General features: G+C 37.8%; 1 protein-coding gene across 1 annotated transcript in view; it reads right to left on the bottom strand.

Annotated features, from left to right (window-relative positions):
• Positions 1–17,350: 17,350 nt before the first annotated feature.
• Positions 17,351–18,917, bottom strand: part of TET1 (tet methylcytosine dioxygenase 1) — a 116,464-nt gene continuing 114,897 nt past the window's right edge. The window contains exon 11 of the mRNA XM_006889049.1: positions 17,351–17,925. Within this exon, the coding sequence (XP_006889111.1) occupies positions 17,351–17,925 (575 nt within the window). The remainder of the gene's footprint in view (positions 17,926–18,917) is intronic.

Below are 18,917 nucleotides of genomic sequence, written 5' to 3' on the forward strand. Positions count from 1 at the left end.
GGTGGCACAGGATTAAGGGATTTGTCTATTAACCAAAATGTCTCTTGAAAACCATCAGTGACTCAGCTGGAAAAGATGTGGCAAGCTCATTCTGTAAAGATTTACCACCTTAGAAATCCCTTAGGGCAGTTCAACTGTGCCTCACAGCCTTGTTAGGAACTAGAATGGCACAAGGACAGAGAATTGGGAACAACTTAGGTATGTGTATCTACTTTTGAACTATAAATGTTATACTATATAAATACAGATACATTTCAGTTGAAAAATTTACATCTGAATTGAGATGTATTACAGATAATCTGTTATGCAGATAGATGACAGATTGAGAATACGTAGAGCAAAAAGAATATAAAATATCTCATCAATGACATTTAATATTGGTTGTATGTTTAAATGATGTTGCTAAATACATATTAAATAAATATATCCTTAAAATTCACTTCAATGCTTTTAAAAGTTTTTTAATGATTCTATTAGAAAATTAAGGTGTGGTTTGTAGGCAGTCCCTACAATTGTAGGCAGTTGCTACAGAAAGAGGGTGCCTCTCTGACTTGAATCTACCAATTGTTCCTCAGAAGAAAGCTGGGAAATCGCCTGTCATGCAATTTATGGGGAATCTCTAAAACTCCACTGGAGCAACTTGATGGCAATGTCAACTAGGAAATGTAAAATAAAAATTTTTCTTTATATTTTTAGTGAGCATGATTGTGGTGGCAATTACACAACTGTTATTATTGTTATGGTGGTTATATAGCTATATTTGTCCAAACTTACATAATTTATGTTCTAATTGTTAGGCACCTTTGAGTCAAGTGTGAAACATAGCACAACTATGAACAGCGGATCTGAATTGTGTCTTATCCTGCTGCATCCTCTTTGTCTCTGATACACTTGAGCCCATTGCTTCAGTTATCATGTCAAACCATCTTGTTGAGGATCTTCTCTTTCACTGACTCTCTACCTTTGTAAGCATGATGTCCTCCTCTAAGGAATCTTAGCAAGATGCCAAATATGTGAATGAAAGTTAGCAAAATATGTGAATGAGGGTTCACCATCCTTATCTCTCAGGAGTACCCTGGCTGTACTTTTCACAAGACATATCTATCTGTTTGCTCTTTTGGCAGTCCATGGGACATTCAGTTCTTTTCTCCAACACCACAACTCCAAGGCATCAATTCTTCTTGTATCACCCTTATTCTAGCTCTCAGATGCATAGCAAGTGATTGAAAACACCATGGTGTGAATCAGGTACGCCTTAGTCTCCAAACTGACACATCATTCTGTTTGGTAATTCGGAGAGGTCCCTGACAGCAGACTTGGCAAATACAAAATTTTTCCTGATCTCCTGACTGCTGGTACCAAGGCTATTGATTATGGATCCAAGTAAGATGAAATAATATTTATATAAAGGGCTAAATTATACATCTGGGTAACTACTAAGAAGCATAACTTTTAAACTTTTAAAAAAGGAAAGAAAGGGCTTTTAAGAGGATGAAAAAAATAAAATGAAAAACCCATTGCTGTGAGTTGATTGCAGCACATCATGATCCAATCAGATAAGAGTGGAACTGCCCTCTGGAGTCCCCAAGACTGTAAATGTCTATGGAAGCAGACAGATCTCCCCAGTGTTCTCCCAAGCATGAGTCATGATGGACAATTACTGATACCTAAGGTAGCACTACTGTCATCAGGTCTCTTAGAAAATATGTCATCAGAAAGACATTGAAAAAACTGTACATATGAACCAAAGAAGATTTTTTTTCAAAAATTCTTTTTTGTTTTGGCTGAGTACAGTGTATTTTATTGATGGTACATGACAAGATGGGCTCTCCAAGGGATTTGATGGAAACTGTGTCTAGGATGTGAGATTCTCAGTGTGTGGGAGGATTGAGTTGGGGCAAGGACTCCCCAGCAGCTGAGGGTCTCTCTCTTTCTCTCTTCTAGTGCTATTGCTGGGGCTGGTGGTCCAAGGGGTGCTTATTCTTTGGAGACCATGTGAACCATCAGGTCAACCACTTGGTTGCTGTAGCCAAATTCATTGTCATACCAGGAAATGAGTCTGACAAAGTGGTCATTTAGGGAACTGCCAGCCCCAGAATAAAAAGTGGAAGAGTGGGTGTCACTATTAAAGTCACAGGAGACAACCTGGTCTTCAGTGTATCCCAGGATGTCGTTGAGGGGCCCTTCTGATGCCTGCTTTACTATTTCCTTGATAACATATTTGCCAGCTTTCTCCAGACAGCAGGTCAGGTTCACAATTGACACATTATGGGTGGGGACATGGAATGCCATGCCAGTAAGTTTCCCATTCAGTTCAGGGATGACCTTGCCCACGGCCTTGGCAACACCAGTAGATGCAGGGATGATGTTCTGGCCAGCTCCACGGCCATCACGCCACAGCTTTCCAGAGGGGCCATCCACAGTCTTCTGGGTGGCAGTGATGGCATGGACTGTGGTCATGAGTCACTCTACAATGCCAAAGTTGTCATGGATGACCTTGGCCAGGGGAGCCAAGCAGTGCAGGAGGCATTGCTGACAATCTTGAGAGAGTTGTCATACTTTTCATGGTTCACGCCCATCACAAACATGGGTACATCAGCAGAAGGAGCAGAGATGATTACCCACTTGGCACCACCCTTCAAGTGACCCCAGCCTTCTCCAAGGTTGTGAAGACACCAGTGGACTCCACAACATACTCAGAACCATAATCACCCACTTAATGTTGGTGGGGTCTCGCTTCTGGAAGATAGTGATAACTTTCCCATTGATGACCAGCTTCCCATTCTCAGCCTTGACAATGCCATTGAACTTGCCATGGGTGGAATCATATTGGAACACATAGACCATGTAGTTGAGGTCAATGAAGGGATCATTGATGGTGACAACATCCACTTTTCCAGAGTTAAAAGCAGCTCAGGTGACCAGGTGCCCATTGTGGCCAAATCCATTTACTCCGACCCTCACCATCGTGTCTCAGGGATGTGGCTGAGGCTGCACGAGAAGAGAGGGCAATCGGGATCCATGAGGAGCAGAGAGCTGAAAAATTCTTTTTTGCAGTGATTGGTCTTTGCCCGATTTCTTTTTAACAGAGGTCAGAATCAGTTATTTCTCACTTGAAAGACCAAGTTGGTCTGTGATCTTGAAGGGTAGGTCATGCAGGGATTCAATGGCCTCTCTGTTGTTGTTCAGCCCTCCACCTAGGAAGAAAGGGCAGAAAAGGGCATGTTGCTATTGTCAGGTGCTATCACATTGATTACCATGCATTGTGCCCTCATGAACAATAGATTGAAACCCCGATGAATTTTGTGCCATTCTCAAGGACATTGTTGCAGTCACTAGGTGAGTATATCTCATAGAGAGTCTTCTAGTCTTATGCTGAATTTCTGGCTTCCCTGCATGTCTTTTACCAAGGACTAGTGCCTCTTGAATTTCCTCAGCTTTAGCTTGAATTTGCATATGAGTAGTTGGTGGTCTGTTCCACAATAATCAGCTCCTTGCCTAGTTTTCACAGCTGATATTGAGCTTCTCCAGAGGACTGTCTATCTGTGTTTCATTGACTATGCAAAGGCATTTGTGTAGATCATAACAAACTGTGGCTGACTCTGAGAAGAATGGGAATCCCAGAACACTTGATCATTCTAATGCGAAACCTATACTTGGACCAGGAGGCAGTCATCAGAACAGAGCAAGGGAACACTGCATGGTTCAGAATTGGGAAGGGCGTATGCCAGGGATGCATCCTATCTCCATACCTTTTCAACCTATATGCAGAACAGATTATCCGGGAGGCTGGGCTCTGTGAGGAGAAATGTGGGGTCAAAATTGGTGGACGATTTATCAACAATCTGCGTTATGCAGATGACACAGCCCTGCTTGCTGAAACTGAGGAGGACCTGAAGCACCTGCTGCAGAGGGTCAAGGACTGCAGCCTACAATATGGATTGAGGCTCAATGTCAAGAAGACAAAGATTCTCACCACTGGACCAATTGGCAGCATCAGGATGGATGGTGAAGAGATTGAGATTAGCTTGCTTGGCTCCATAGTTAACAGTCTTGGCACCAGCAGCCAGGAAATTAAAAGGCGCATTGCCATGGGAAAGTCTGCTGTTAGGGACTTCTCCAAAGTACTGAAGAGCAATGGTGTCTCTCTGGAGACTAAGGTGCATCTGATACAGGCCACGGTCTTTGCAATCACTTGTTATGCATCAGAGAGTTGGACAATGACCAAGGAGGATAGAAGGAGAATTGATGCCTTTGAGCTGTGGTGCTGGAGAAGAGTATTGAGAATGCCATGGACTGCTAGGAAAACAAACAGATTTGTCCTGGAGAGGGTTAAACCAGGTGGCTCCTTGGAGGCAAGGATTCTGAGGCTCCGTCTAACATACTTTGGACATGTTGTGAGGAGAGACAGGTCCTTAGAGAGGGACATCATGCTTGGGAGGGTGGAGGGACAGCACAGGAGAGGAAGGCCCTCTATGAGGTGGATTGATTCAGTGACTGGGATAATTGGGATGGGAATGTCAGAGACAGTGCGATTGGCACAGGACAGAGCGGAGTTTAGGGCTGTTGTACATAGGGTCACTATGAGTTGCAAGCGACTCGACGGCACAACACAACAACAACAGTGCCTCTTGAATAATGCCAGAAGTAGGTAAGACAAATTCTCACCATCCTTGTCTCTAAGAAGTACCTTAATTGCATTTCCTCCAAGACAAAGAATTGATGTCTGATCTGTGGTGTTAGAGAACTGAATGTCTCATGGACGGCCAAAAGAACAGATAGATCGTGGAGAAAATGCAGCCAGAAAAATGCCTCCTTGGAGGCAAAGATGACAAAGCTTCATTTCATATACTTTGGGCTTGTGGTTAGGAGAGGCTTTTCCTAGGAAAGGGACATCATGCTTGGAAAAGTGGAGAGTTGGTGAAAGAGGAAGACCCTTAACCAGATGGATTGACATAGTAACTGAGGAAGATAGCACAGGATAGGACAAGGTTCAGATGATCTGTTGTCCATAAGGTTACAATGAGTCATAACCAGATGCCACAGCACCTAACGACCAGCAAGGCAGATTTCTTTCTTCATTGATTCTTTTGACAGTTCACAATATATTCAATACCCTTCACTAGTGTCACAAGTCAAAGGCATGTGGATTGGCTTTCATACTCAATGTGCTTTTTTTTGTTCGTTGTTTGTTTTGTTGTAGTTGTTGTGTACTGTGGAATCGGATCTGACCGGCACAGGAGGAGATTGCCCCTCCTTCTCCAGCAAAGCATCTGGTGGATTTGAACCTTGTGCCTTTGGGATTGCAGTGCGGCTTCTTGCCACTAGGCCACCAGAGCTCGCTTTTCTTTTAAAATTTTTTTAATTAATTTTTTTGTTATTTGTGTGTGTGTGTACCATCAAATCGGATTTGACTGGTTACAGGAGATTGCCCCTACTTCTTCAGCAGAGCATCTGGTGGATTCTAACCGCATACCTCTGGGATTGTAGTACAGCTTCCTGCCACTAGGCTACCAGTGCTCCCTCAGAGCTCCCTTTTCAATGTACATTTTTGCATGCATTCAAAGCAATTAGAAATGTCATAGTTTGGATCGGGTCCATCAATTCATCTTCCGTGTTCTTTATTAATTGTACAACTTCCACAATAAAATGAAGCAACTGAAAATGCATGGCTTCCATCAGGCACACACACCTTAAGTTTTCAAACTGAATTTCTTGTTCTTTAGCAAGTTAAAGAGATCCCTGACAGCAGATTTGCCTACTGCACCATGTCTTTGATTTCTTGGATGGGTATTGATTTTGGATGCAAGTAAAATCAAATATTTAACCACTTCAATCTATTTGTAATCTATCATGAGGTCTGTTGATCCAATGGTGAGGATTTTTCTTTCTTTCCCCCCCCTTTTCTTTTCTTGTGTACTATTGAGTCAGATCTGACTAGCAAAGGAGATTGCTCCTCCTTCTCCAGTATAGCATTTGGTGGATTCGAACTATGTACTTTTGGGATTGCAGTGCAGCTTCTTGCCACTAGGCCACCAGAGCTCCCTTAGGATTTTTAATTTCTTGATGTTGAGATATAATCTATATTGAAAGTTTTAGTCGTGGATTGTCTGCAGTAAGTGCTTTCCAAGTTTTCCTCACTTTTTGCAAGCAAGATTATATCATCTGTATAATGAAGGTTGTTAATGAGACATCTAATCCTGACAGCAGTTGTCTTACTATAGTCCAGGTTGTAAATTATTTGCTCAGCATTCAAATTGAATACACAAAATATACAAAAAGGCTACAACTCTGATGCACACCTTCCTGATTTTTAAGCCATACACTGTCCCCTTGTTCTCTCTGAATGACTTTCTTTGATCTGTATACAGATTTTACATGAGTACAGTTAAGTGTTCTGGGATTCTTATTCTCAATGTTATCCATAATTTATTATGGTCCTCATAGCCCAATGCCTTTGCATAGTCAATAAGACACAAGTAAACAAATATTTGATATTCTCTGCTTTCTACCAAGATCCTTCTGACTTCAGCAATGTGGTCTTTTGTGCCACAGCCTCTTCCTGAATCCTGCTTGAATTTCTGGAAGTTCCTGGAGAATGTTCTGTTTCAGTCATTTTTAAATTATCTTCATCAAAAGTTTACTTACATGTGATAATAATAGTCTCTGCATGGTCAGATTACCTTTATAGGAGTTGGAACAAACCTGAATCCTTTCCAGCCAATTAGCCAGTCTTTCAGATTTTTGGTATAGACTAGTGGGCATGACCAGGGCTGTTAACAGTTTTGCTGAAACAACATCAGTAGGTATTCCACCTACTCTCGCATGGTGGAATTTTTCACCAATCCCTTCAGAATAGCTTGGACTTCTTCCTCAAATACCATAGGTTCTTGATCATATGCTACTTTCTGAAATAGCTCCGTCAACCAATTCTTCTTATTACAAGGCTTGTGTATTCCTTCTATCTTATTTAGATGCCTCCTGCATCATTCAATTTTACTGTAGTGTCATTATTCTCTATTAAAATGCCTTCAATTCTGTAGCCCAAAGCTTGGATTCTTCTTCAGTTCTTTCAAGTGAACTGTCAAATGTGTCCTTCTCCTTTAGTTTTCTAACTCCAGGTCTTTGTCTGTTTCAGTAGAATGCTTTGTCTTCTTGAGCTGCCCTTGTAAATCTTTTCTTCACATCTGTGTTGAATAGCAAATCATACTTAGAAAAGTCTTCATTAAGCTTTTGTGGACTTTTACATTTGCTTCTGTTTAAACTTGCATCTGAGTAATTGATAGTCTGTTCCACAACTGGGCCCTGATCTTTTCGTCAACTAACAGTCCTTCTTTGTTTCCAGCTCATGCATTTCATTTACCAATTATTGTTAATTCATCATAATTGTGCGATTAATGAATTTTACACTGCAAAAATGGTACAAATCTTCAATCTCTTCATCTTTGGCTTTAGTGGTAGGTGCCATGCATTTGAGTAATAGTTATATTAACTGTTATTTCTTATATGTGCATGAATATTTTCCTATCATTGACGACAGCATTGTTACTTCAGCATAAATCCTGAAATGTTTTTGAGGACGGTAGTACTACTCCCAGAATAGTAGATCATATGACTGTCTATGATGGTCAGTACCAGTCCATCTCAACTAATGCCTGCCTGGAAGGTTGGTCTTTATTCATTCCATTTCATCTTTGACAGCTCCCAATTTACCTAGATTCATTACTTATACATTTCACATCCCACTCCACTACATAAAAACTTCACTCCATGTCATTAAGGAAGAGGCAACTCTTCCTCAGTTTCGTTTTGTGGGTCTTCTACCGCTCATCTCTTAGTCTGCTCTACTTTGCAGGCTTTGGTGTTATTGTGATGCTGGACACTTAAAAGACTAGCAGGGTCACTCATGGTGGACTGATTTCAGCAGAGCTTCCAGACTAACTTCAGCAGGACTTTCCATCTCTTTGAAAAATCCTAGATATAAACATTAGAGAGACCAGGTAGATACTTACTTTGAACTTTCACTCAGCTGAAACGGTCCCATCAAATCTGGAGAGAACTGTTTCAGAAAGGAAGAACTCGCAGGCTACTATAATAAAGTTGAGATAAACTGAAAAAAAAAAAATGCCTAATACCTGCTGTAATATCATTATGACAATTTTTCACTTAAAAAAACCCTTTACAGTTGGCACAGTTTCAAATTATGGTTATAGAAACAAATTATAAACCCATCATCATTGTCTCATTGCTATCAAGACAAAACTCATCTGCCACTGACCCTCCAGTGATTTTTTGGATGCTGAAAATTACATGGGAGAACACCCATTTTTCTCTCTCACGCACCAGAGGATTCACATTTGTGAAAGTTAACAGAGTATAACTTCTTAAAGACTAAGTCTTCAGAGTTCCTTGATGAACCTAAGATAGAATTGAGTTGAGCAAAATATGTGCCAGTTTCTAGGAGTGTGAATGTACTTAACTACTTCAAGCTTTAGAATTGATTTCTAAAATAGGAAGTCCATATGTTTTTAAAAATTTTTAAAAGGTGTATTTAAAAATTCACCTGCAATGCAAGACTATTGTTGTTAAGTGTTGTCAAGTGGTAGGCGACTCATAGCGACCCTATGAACGGAAGTCCTGGACACCTGTATAACTTTCGTCCTTTCTCCACGTTCACAGGGCTTTCAGAGGCAAGCTATTATGGACGTGGATGCCACTCCTGCTTATAAGCTTGTTTTAATTGGGGAGCTTCACCACTGTCCACCATGGGTAACTATTCTCAGCAATGCAGGACTATAAACACAGAAATCCATAAATCTAGCCATTATTTTATTTTATTAATTTTTTTCCCCTTCTTGTGTGCCATCAAATCAGATCAGACTGCCACAAGAGGAGATTACCCCTTCTTTTCCAGGAGAGCTTCAGGTGAATTCCAACCACGCACCTTTGGGACATTATTTTATTTTTGTTGATCATTTGTCCAAAATACAATTTTGTCTTTTGTAGTTAAATATTTTAATTTTATTGGCTACTAAAAATATACATTTGATGAGGAAAGAAAAATTAGACTATTCAGTGCAAAATAGAAGTATAAAATTTATTTAAAACCACTCACAAATTTCTGTGTAAGCAGGAATGATACAATTTGTAATAGTATTTTTTTAAAAACTCATGACAAAGATTTAAAATATATTTTCAATTACAGTATTCATTTAGCCTTCTTCCATTAGAACAATTTTTTTAAAAAATAATATGCTCTAAATAAATGAAACACACAAGGAAAATATAATAGACAATTTCCGTAACAATCTTTACATGAATGTCTCAATACTAGTACATTTCAATGCATTTTGCTACACAAACATGAAATCATGTACAACTGCTGTGCACCAATAGTTAGCTTAGTTAGGCCTTTCAAGTAACATGCAATTCCATCTCTCCAGTCTTCAAGTACTTGTACGAGCACACGTGTTCCCTTGCCTACAGAGGACTAAGTGTCACAATTAAGATTCTCTTGCCTTCAACATGGTGAAGTGCTTTTAAAAAATGGTCCCCCCTTAATACTAAGAACTAAAACCAAATTTTATGGATTTAAGGGAAAAAATTCCCTAATTACTTACTTCCTATTACATAAGGAATTTAATAGTTGGATGGCAATGAGTAAAAAGAAATGTCCAAAATAAAAAATTGAATGCAATAAATACCAAATATGCCCCAAAGGGAGAGGGGCTGTCAGCTAGAGACCTGATAAGATTAAAGTTTTTTTAACAGAGAATTTGGCTCCACTGTACTTTCACCATGCTGAATTATCGGTGAATATATTACTCCTGCTAATGACAATCACTTTGGCTTTTCCTTAGAACCAAAGTGTACAATTCTACTTGGTAGGTCACCATATAGACTGAAAAGAAATAAATTGGTAATTAATGTTTTTTCTTTGTACTAAGTTTTCTAGTTTTTCATTTGGGACCACTTCCTTAACTCCCCCCAGTCCAAGTATAACCATCCTCACACACATATGTCACTATGCAGAAGCTACCCTTTGTTTTTACGGTAAAACAATTTCTGGACAAATACTTATCTGAAAGCACCTATCATACTATATGACACCACCCACAGCACCTATCATGTTATTATCACAAAAGTAAAAAAACAAAACAAAAGACAAACCAACAACAAAACCATACCTGGTGACAAAAACCAAAAACGGCCAAAACTCTCATTTAAAAAGCTATTTTGATTAAGTCCGATGTCATCAGTTGTTTTATATCATAAGCAGGCATGGTGAGGAAGATAGCTGATAGTCACTGAACTAGGTCACCAAAAGTATAGATTAAATAGCTAGCTACATAAATAGGGGAAAGTACTTCAGAAGCATGGTTTGCACATAAGTAGGCTTTATATCAAGCTTAATATCACTTTCTAAAACTTCATGATGCAGAAATGCACACAGCAGTCTATAGACGATAAATGTTTTAGTTTCAGATTGGTTGATGGTATGGCTGTGACCAGGTCACTTTCTATCTGCAGGATCCTCATCTGTTGTATCTCCAGGTTTAGGAAGAAAAAGTAGCATATAGGAATGCAGTGTGATAACATAAACTATAAAACATAAGGTTTATTAACATCATATTTGCTTTCCTGAAATATCTTAATTTTAGCCACTATTTACAATTCTGTATTGGATGGAGGTGGTACTAAAAGTCAGGTGTTCAACTGTAGAGTAAATCCACTGCTGACAAGGATATTTCTTCTTTCTTTTTGCCCCTTCTAGAGGGCCCTGGTGGCATTAGTCTATAGATTTGCACTATTCAAACAAGATAGCACCCTCTTCGGAGGCTCGAATCCTCCAGTGGTACTAAGGGGGAAAGATGTGTGTCTGTGTGATACACAGCTTCTAAAAACTTGCTTAAGGTGATTTTAATCTCACTTTTTAAACGATTCTCCACTTACTTTTAGTTCATCTTTACCCTATCTCCTCCAGGTATTTGCCAACAATGTAAAAATCCCAAAGTGAAAAATTTACATTGGAAAGTAGATACTTTCCATAAAATTGAATAGAGAGAAAAAGAGAAACAAAACAAAAAACCAACCAAAAAACAAAACACCCAACCAAAAAACCCTGTTCTATAAAACCCAAACAAACAAAACCCTGATTAAATAGATCAAGCTTTATGAATTCATAGTTACTGATGAGCCAGTTAGTTAAGACATGCTGTATAAATGCAGCAAAGTCATATGGAAATTGCCCAAGAAGATTTAACTTCATATATAATCTGTTGCAAAAAAATGTGTTTTGACTTACATTGTTGGGATTGGTAGAAAGAAAGCACTCAATTTTAGGTCTTTTAATATTATACTTAAAAGGATATATGAATCATGAATTGAAAGGACAAACAAAAACAATTTGCCTAAAACAAATGTTAATAATAGAATTAGCTGTATGTAGGAAATATAGGGGATGAAGAAAGGAGGAAGCAATAGCAATTTTTAACTTAAAGGAAGTCAAGGAAAAGGTAAAAATGTAAAAGCATGAAAGTATTCTTAGTAACTTTAAAGACTCAGTAAAATTAAAGAAAAATAGCAAAGTTTCTGGTCAAGAAATATAAATTCAAGCTTTATCAGATTGAGAAGAAACCAAAATATTTTCCAGTATAGTTTCTTCTTAAAGGCAAATGTGTTGGTTTGTTTTATATGAACAAGACAAGCTTGGACCAAATTTTTTCTTTATTATTTTTTGTGCATGTACCGTCAAATCAGATCTGACTGGTACAGGAGGAAATTGTCCCTCCTTCTCCGGCAGAGCATCTGGTGGATTCGAACCGTGTAGCTTTGGGATTGCAGTACAGCTTCTTGCCACTAGGCCACCAGAGCTCCCCCAAATTTTTCTTTTTAGAAAAACCCAGTTTACGTTGTTAGCAAAGGGTTTTAAAAGTCGCATTAAAACAGCTATATACTTAAGAGAGCTCTGGTGGTCTAGTGGCAAGAAGCTGCACTGCATCCTGAAGGTTCATGGATTGAATCCACCAGATGATACGCTGGAGAAGGAGAAGCAATCTCCTCCTGTGCCAGTCGGATCCAATTAGACGGTACACAACAAGGGAGGGAAAGTAGAAAAAAAATTAAAAACCCAAACATATATACTTAAAATCTGACAATAGCATTTCTATTTTGAGGCAAAATTTTGGTTTTCACTTGGAGAAGGATATCTAAGGTTGAACAGATGGAAAACTGACTCTGGGAACTGTAGATATTATAGTTGGGTTAGGATGAGGTGGGTGGTTGGTGTGTGTAAAGGAACACAGCTAACAGGAAAAAAACTTAGTGCAGGACTTCTAAAGTTAGACAAATTGAATTTGAACTCATTAATAGACTCATAAAAGAGGTGAAAATTAAGAGTGGGATGAGAGAGCCTATATCTGAATTCTTGAAGAAATAAAGTGCACACCTTTTGAAGCAAACAAGTGGTGTTTGATCAGGCATCCAATCAAAGAGAAAAGTTGTCAAGATACAGGAAGACCGAGAATTACAGCACATAGAGTTTAATGGGGACAAATAGTACTGACCTAAATAAAAGCCAGCTCAACCTTCTCAAAACTATGAAGGATTTCACCGAAACAGATTGAATAAAGGCCACAGTTAAAAAAAACCAAAAACAAAAACAAAAAAACCAAAAAAACTATGAAGGACTCAGCTTCAATTTTATATGCCTACGGAAAGTAAAAGATGCTGAAAAATCAAAGTACATGATAAGAAATATACACATCTATTAGGATATCCTGATTATCTCACTAATTAAAATGTATTCTACAGCCAACAATGGTCTCATTTTTTAAAATAAATGTTGAAAATCTCAACATGGAGCATAATTTGACTTGAGTAAATGTTTTAAAAAATCACAAACTCCTATAGTGATCAGAAGGGCATTGCTAAAACACTTGGTTAAGACTGCATACTTGGAAGTTAGACACTAAACCCACTTATGTGCAAGTTTTAGGCGCTATGTAGTAACATTATATGTTGATACAGAATACACAAATCAGAGGGAATAGTTTAATATATACAGTGGAAATACCCTTTTCTCAATTATTTAGGCCATCCAGATTTCCTTAACTCTCTACATATTCCTAATACTAGTAGCAGAGAGAATAAATTAAGCTAGATTTCCCACACAAAGCATTCAAAACTCTACGGGCAGGCGAATCTTGTGGCAGTTTTATTTTTGACTTTCACCAAAATAAGGTTAAGTTACCCAGTGAAAAAAATCCTGCTGGGTGAATTTATTTTTCTACAAACCTATGACGCTTAAAGTAGCCTTCATCCGACAATTTAAAGTCTATTTACAAATATCATTGCACAGTGGCATTAATCTCTGCTCTCTTAAGTGGCTGGACTGTGTGTGATGGCCATTACTATATTATTTAATTTGACAGTTCCCATCATAAATCACTACAAAACACCAGAACTTACAGATGTTTTAAATTTAGACCCTACCCCCATATATATTTACTTCCATGCAGGATGAAATAGAAGGTAGGTTCATATTACTAAAGTTAACATATAGCTACTGATTTTGTCAGCACATTTGAAGGAAATGTTGGAAGCTGTCATGCAATTATGTCACATTCAACTTGGAAAGAAGGTCTATGTATAATTCTTTGTAAGACTAAACTTAAGTTTGGGGTTATATTCACACATGCTATTGTGAAATGATAAAATGAGGGACTCCAGTAAAGTAACATTAAACCGAGCACTAGTAAATCCAGTGTGACCCAAGGAGACCCTAAGACAGGGTACAATGATCCACAAGGTTTTCTAGGCTAAAATATTATGGAAAGCAACTGCCATGTTTTTTACCTGCAAAGTAGGTGGTAATTTTGAACCACTTATATTTCGGTCCAATGCTTGATAACATTATTACTGTTGGTGATGTTGAATGTGGCCCAACTCATAGCCAAGCCTCTACAGGTTTTCAGAGGCTGTAAATTCCATAGGAGATGGTTCATCTTTCTCTTGTGAAGCTGGTGGATTCAAAGTGCCTGCCTTTTGATCAGCAGTTCAACTCCTTGCCACTAGGCCATGAGAGCTAACTGTGACTTAAATCAGTAGCTCATTTACACAGGGATATACATTCAATGAAATATGTATTGGGCTGATATCTTAATTTCTCATGGAACTCATCTAGTTGAAATTCTATATTTAATTAGAAATTCCATCCACATGCAGATTGAATAATGAAGATGTTGGGTTATTCAAGATGCATTTTGTTAATTAATACATTGCAAAAACGCCCCTATACCTGTAAATTGTCATATAATCTCAATAACAAATTTGGTTAGGAAGATGTGGTTTATTTGGTAGTTTGTGGGAAGGATCTGAAATAAGAGGTAGGTGAAACTGACAGATACGAGAAACAAAAAAGCAATTACCTCAGAAAACTATATTAGAGATAGCATTTTAAAAGGACCACAGGGTCAAAGATTCCACAATAGGAAGTTATTCTATGCTATTTGCCAAATTTGTAGTATAATTGCGATTGTAGTAAACTTGCGATTGGTTCTCCTGAACCAGCAAATTTAATTACAACACCATGAACAAAGGTAAACAATTTAAAGTAAGTTGGAAAATGGTGAAAGAGGACCATGACTAAAAACTATACAGGAAATATAGATGACCAGTTTCCTGAATGAAAACATCATTGCAAACATTTATTTCCTCACTTTGTAAGAAAGAGCATTCTAAAAGCAGTGTAGTCAGCATACAATCCTAATGATGCAGGACACTGTATAAGCATAAATTTGTTTCCTAAACCACAGGACAGGGAGTGGGATAATAAACCATTACTTTTATCAAACAGATAACAACGAAGTTTAAATCCTGTGTGGTTTTCACAGTGGGATTATCACTTAAAGCTGTCTATTAATGAAGTTAACTCTGTTAATGGAATGAAATATGTTAGTTGACTTTTACACACACACATAATTCACACACACACTAAAACATAATAGGCTTCACAAATCCCAGTATTCCCATAAATCCACAGTGGTATTTAAAAAAAAAAAAGGTTCATAAATCCAATTGTAGCAAATACAACAGATTATTTTAAAGGAAATGTTCTCCTTAACATTAGTTATAAAATTCCTGTCAATTCTTTCAGTTTACTATGTCTTAGGGTGGCAATTCAAAACACATTCAAAATTTGCAGGCATTCAGTGAGTGTTTTTAAAATGGAAAAATGGAAAGATGGGAGAGCATGGATAAAGGGCCTTATACTTTATCCATTAAATCTTTTAATAAAATAATTTCTAGTCATAGCTAAGGCCTAAAATCTAAAACATAGTATCACAAGGATTTATTCCTGATAATCTAATACTAGTAAATATCTTATTGAAGCAGCTGAAGTTATAAACAATCACTTATTTATATACTTATACGTATAATAAACCTTAGGCTCACAAAAATATACATGTTTAAAACGGAAATCTAAGGCACACAAAATACTAAAACAATTCAATGAATTACTCTATTGTACATATTGAAGAAGCAGAATTCTACGTGTACAAGATGATGGCCAATCAATTGACATTTTGTTATTTACAATCCCTTCATCTTCCTTTTCTTGGATTAATCAAAGCTTGAAATGTATACTTTGCACCATATATTATTTTCATATAACTTATAAGGTTTTTTTCTTTTAGAGAACTTGCTGGATCTGTTTTACTTTTGCACCAAAATTATGAGTGTTAGCGGTTGTGGACTTCCTATGGCATTCCCTAGGGAGAAGCACCTAGGTTTTCCATACTCCCTAGGAATCGGACACTTTTAATATGGATAGCACCTCTGCATTTTAACAGACTCAAGTATTTAAAGGAAAGTTCTTGTTCAAGATACTACCTGGGCAATCTTTTCAGTCTTTCTGTAAATTGATTTTTAAAAAATACTAGTCTAAAATTATATGCTAAGGTGAATGACTTTGGATTAATTCTTCATGGATGATATGATTTTGAAATCCATTCTACTGCTAAGTTGCCTTCAAAAAATTTTGACAAAAACTTCTGTCTTATTCTATCCTAGAGTAACATTCATAGCAAATAAGGAAATATTCTTGTTGGAGAGGTTTTAGCCAACTTGTTTTTGTATTTTATTTCCTTGACACACTAGAAAGGTTTGCCTCTTCAGAATCCTATGCTGTCCAGTGTCCTTTTGGAAATAGCTCTTAGGGATTTTACTGAGAATATTAGAAGGAAGGTAAACTGGACCACTGTTGCCCATTTAATCAGAAGAAACTCTTGATTAGTTTCAAAGAAAATGTTAAACACAATATTGGTAATGTATTCTATTGTCAGTATTAGGGAAATCACCAATTTTTGTGGGTTTATCTAAGTCCTAATATAGGAGGAATACCCTCAATGAGATGGATTGACACATGGCTCAAGCATGTTGGAGAACCTGAGGATGTCACAGGAGAGGGGAAGGTTCTGATCTGTTGTTCATGGAATCACTATGAATCAGCATGTAACAACAATGACAACAGCAAAATGTGAATGAGAAATGACACATTAAAAAACAAACAACAACAACAAAAAAACCACAAACAACAAGAACCAGACATAGACAATTTGAAAACATACTGCAAGATGGTACCCTACACAGTAAGAATAAATGATTTATCTTGTATGCAAATACGCATGGACAATAGACAATAGGGTTCTTATACTATTCTATTTCAAGTTACTTTAAAAATAGAAAGTGCTTTTAAATATATATTTACAATGTATGAACAGCCTCCAACCATTAGTAATAATAATGAATAATATTGTTCAAGAGATCTAGCTTAAGAGAAAACGTTTCATTGGTGTATTGAAAGGGATTTGCTGATAGTCAAACAATGATTGGAAGATGTTAGCACAATGGCACCAAGAAAGAATATTTCAGCTTATTTTCAACTGTGGTTTTAAATGTGAGTAAGCACCAGGAGCTGTGTAGAGTTAACACTGTATATCTTGATTTTACATCATAAAACATAAACCTGTTAAGATCCTCCAAAAATTACTCATTTCATAGTAAACAGACTTAATGGAAAGCACCAAACTGAGTGATTCTATCGAGGTTAACACCTAGCCAAAACATCTCTTTATGTACTTAAAATTAGAAAATTTTTTTTTGCTTAAAATGTGTACTTTCTACCAATTGTGTAAATATAATCACAGTTTAAGAAATCCCCACCCCATTTTTTTTTAAAAACCTCAGCTTTCAAATGGGTGAGATGACGCCAACCTAGCACTCTTTTAACAGCACCTTGAAAAAACACACTGCACCAGCAAAGGCATTGAAAAGGGGAAAATAGCTTTCAGACCCAACGGTTATAGGGTCCTGCAACATGTGTGACAGCGTAAGAGGAAACTGTGACAACATTATCATGGGTTAATGTTAATGCCTTACGAGAGGGAATTTGGTGTGATGCATTGTCTTCAGGGGGTAGTTCAGGGCCTTCCTTAGCTGCCTCATCTTTATGCGCCAAAGCCTCCTTCATAGATCCTTCAGCCTCCCTTTTACTCTTGTGGAACATGAAACCATGATGTCGCCGAGTCAAGCTTTTGTGCTGGTAGAAGACAAGGGACAGGCGGGTCGGATGATTCCGGTTTGGATTGGCGACTGATGTTGTAGCATGAGTCTCTAGGCGGGCACACTCAATCAAAATAGAGCCGTGACCGGGTGCTATTGCCAATCCACCTATATTTCCATCTAAGAAAATAGGCTCATTGTCTACCAAAACCTCTACGAAATGGGGCTTTGCTTTTGCAGTTGACGGAGACTTATCTGCTTCAGAATGCTGCTCATGTTCTGTGACACAAGGAGCAAGGTGAGGAGAGGGCATGGGCGGAGGCTGCTGAACCGTGTGCTGCTCGGAAGAGGCCGGCGAACCTGCAGGCAGAGCAAGAAGAGGAGCTAAGTCCTAAAACTGGGCCATCCCATTGCTTTCCCCTGGGCTGCATTATTAGCAGCAGCTGAGGCTGGTACAAGGAATTGTGTGGATTCGAATCCACCAGATGCTCTGCCGGGGAAGGAGGGGCAATCTCCTCCTGTACCAGTCAGATCTGATTTGACGGTACACGCACACAAAAATAATAAAATAAAATTAAAAAAAACAAAAAACAAACAAAAAAAAACAACAAGGAATTGTGTGGTGTGGATTGATACACTTTGTTCAAAACCTATACGAGACTATTGCATCATTCTTAAGTATCACTATTATGACTGAAGTACAAATTTTAAACGGTACTTAAGAATTTTTAAATGTTGCATGATTCTGAAAATCCATATAAAATGAGAGAATTTCTAGAACGTTTATATGAGGACTCAGTTTCTCATGCTAATTTCTCCTGATCTCCAATTAAGCTCTGATGATCCCACATGGTCTCCAAGCAGTAATTACTATCTCTCTGCTGCTGACCTCTAAAATGCTAACAACAGCCTGGCATTTTTCCCTGATTGGAAAATATAAGGCTCCAGGCCTTGATGTTTCTGAACCTGGGTCACCCTGCCCAATTCATATCTCTCCAAATTGGCTCTTCTCTATTCACTACGATTCCTGAAAGAACTGCATCTGTTTTGTTAGGTTAAGGGACCCCTAAAAACCCTTTCTAGCCATTCATTCCCTAATTCGGTTTACATGTAAGCCTGGTGACTCTACCCTCAAAATTAAGACATTTCTTAGTGCCCCATTATAACACTTATCCAACTCCCATCATCTATCATGGATTATAAGAATAGCTTTTGTGCCAAGAAGTTGCACTACAATCCCAGAAGAATAGATTTTGTTTCCTTTTTGTATGTCCTGTATTCTTTATTCTTCTCTTAATACTGTGAATTTTGAAGGTTAAGATAGGAAATTATGACCAAAGAATATTGAATTT

The sequence above is a fragment of the Elephantulus edwardii genome, unplaced genomic scaffold, assembly GCF_000299155.1.
Source record: "Elephantulus edwardii isolate Elephantulus edwardi_28Jun2011 unplaced genomic scaffold, EleEdw1.0 scaffold00074, whole genome shotgun sequence".
NCBI classification, from domain to species: Eukaryota; Metazoa; Chordata; class Mammalia; order Macroscelidea; family Macroscelididae; genus Elephantulus; species Elephantulus edwardii.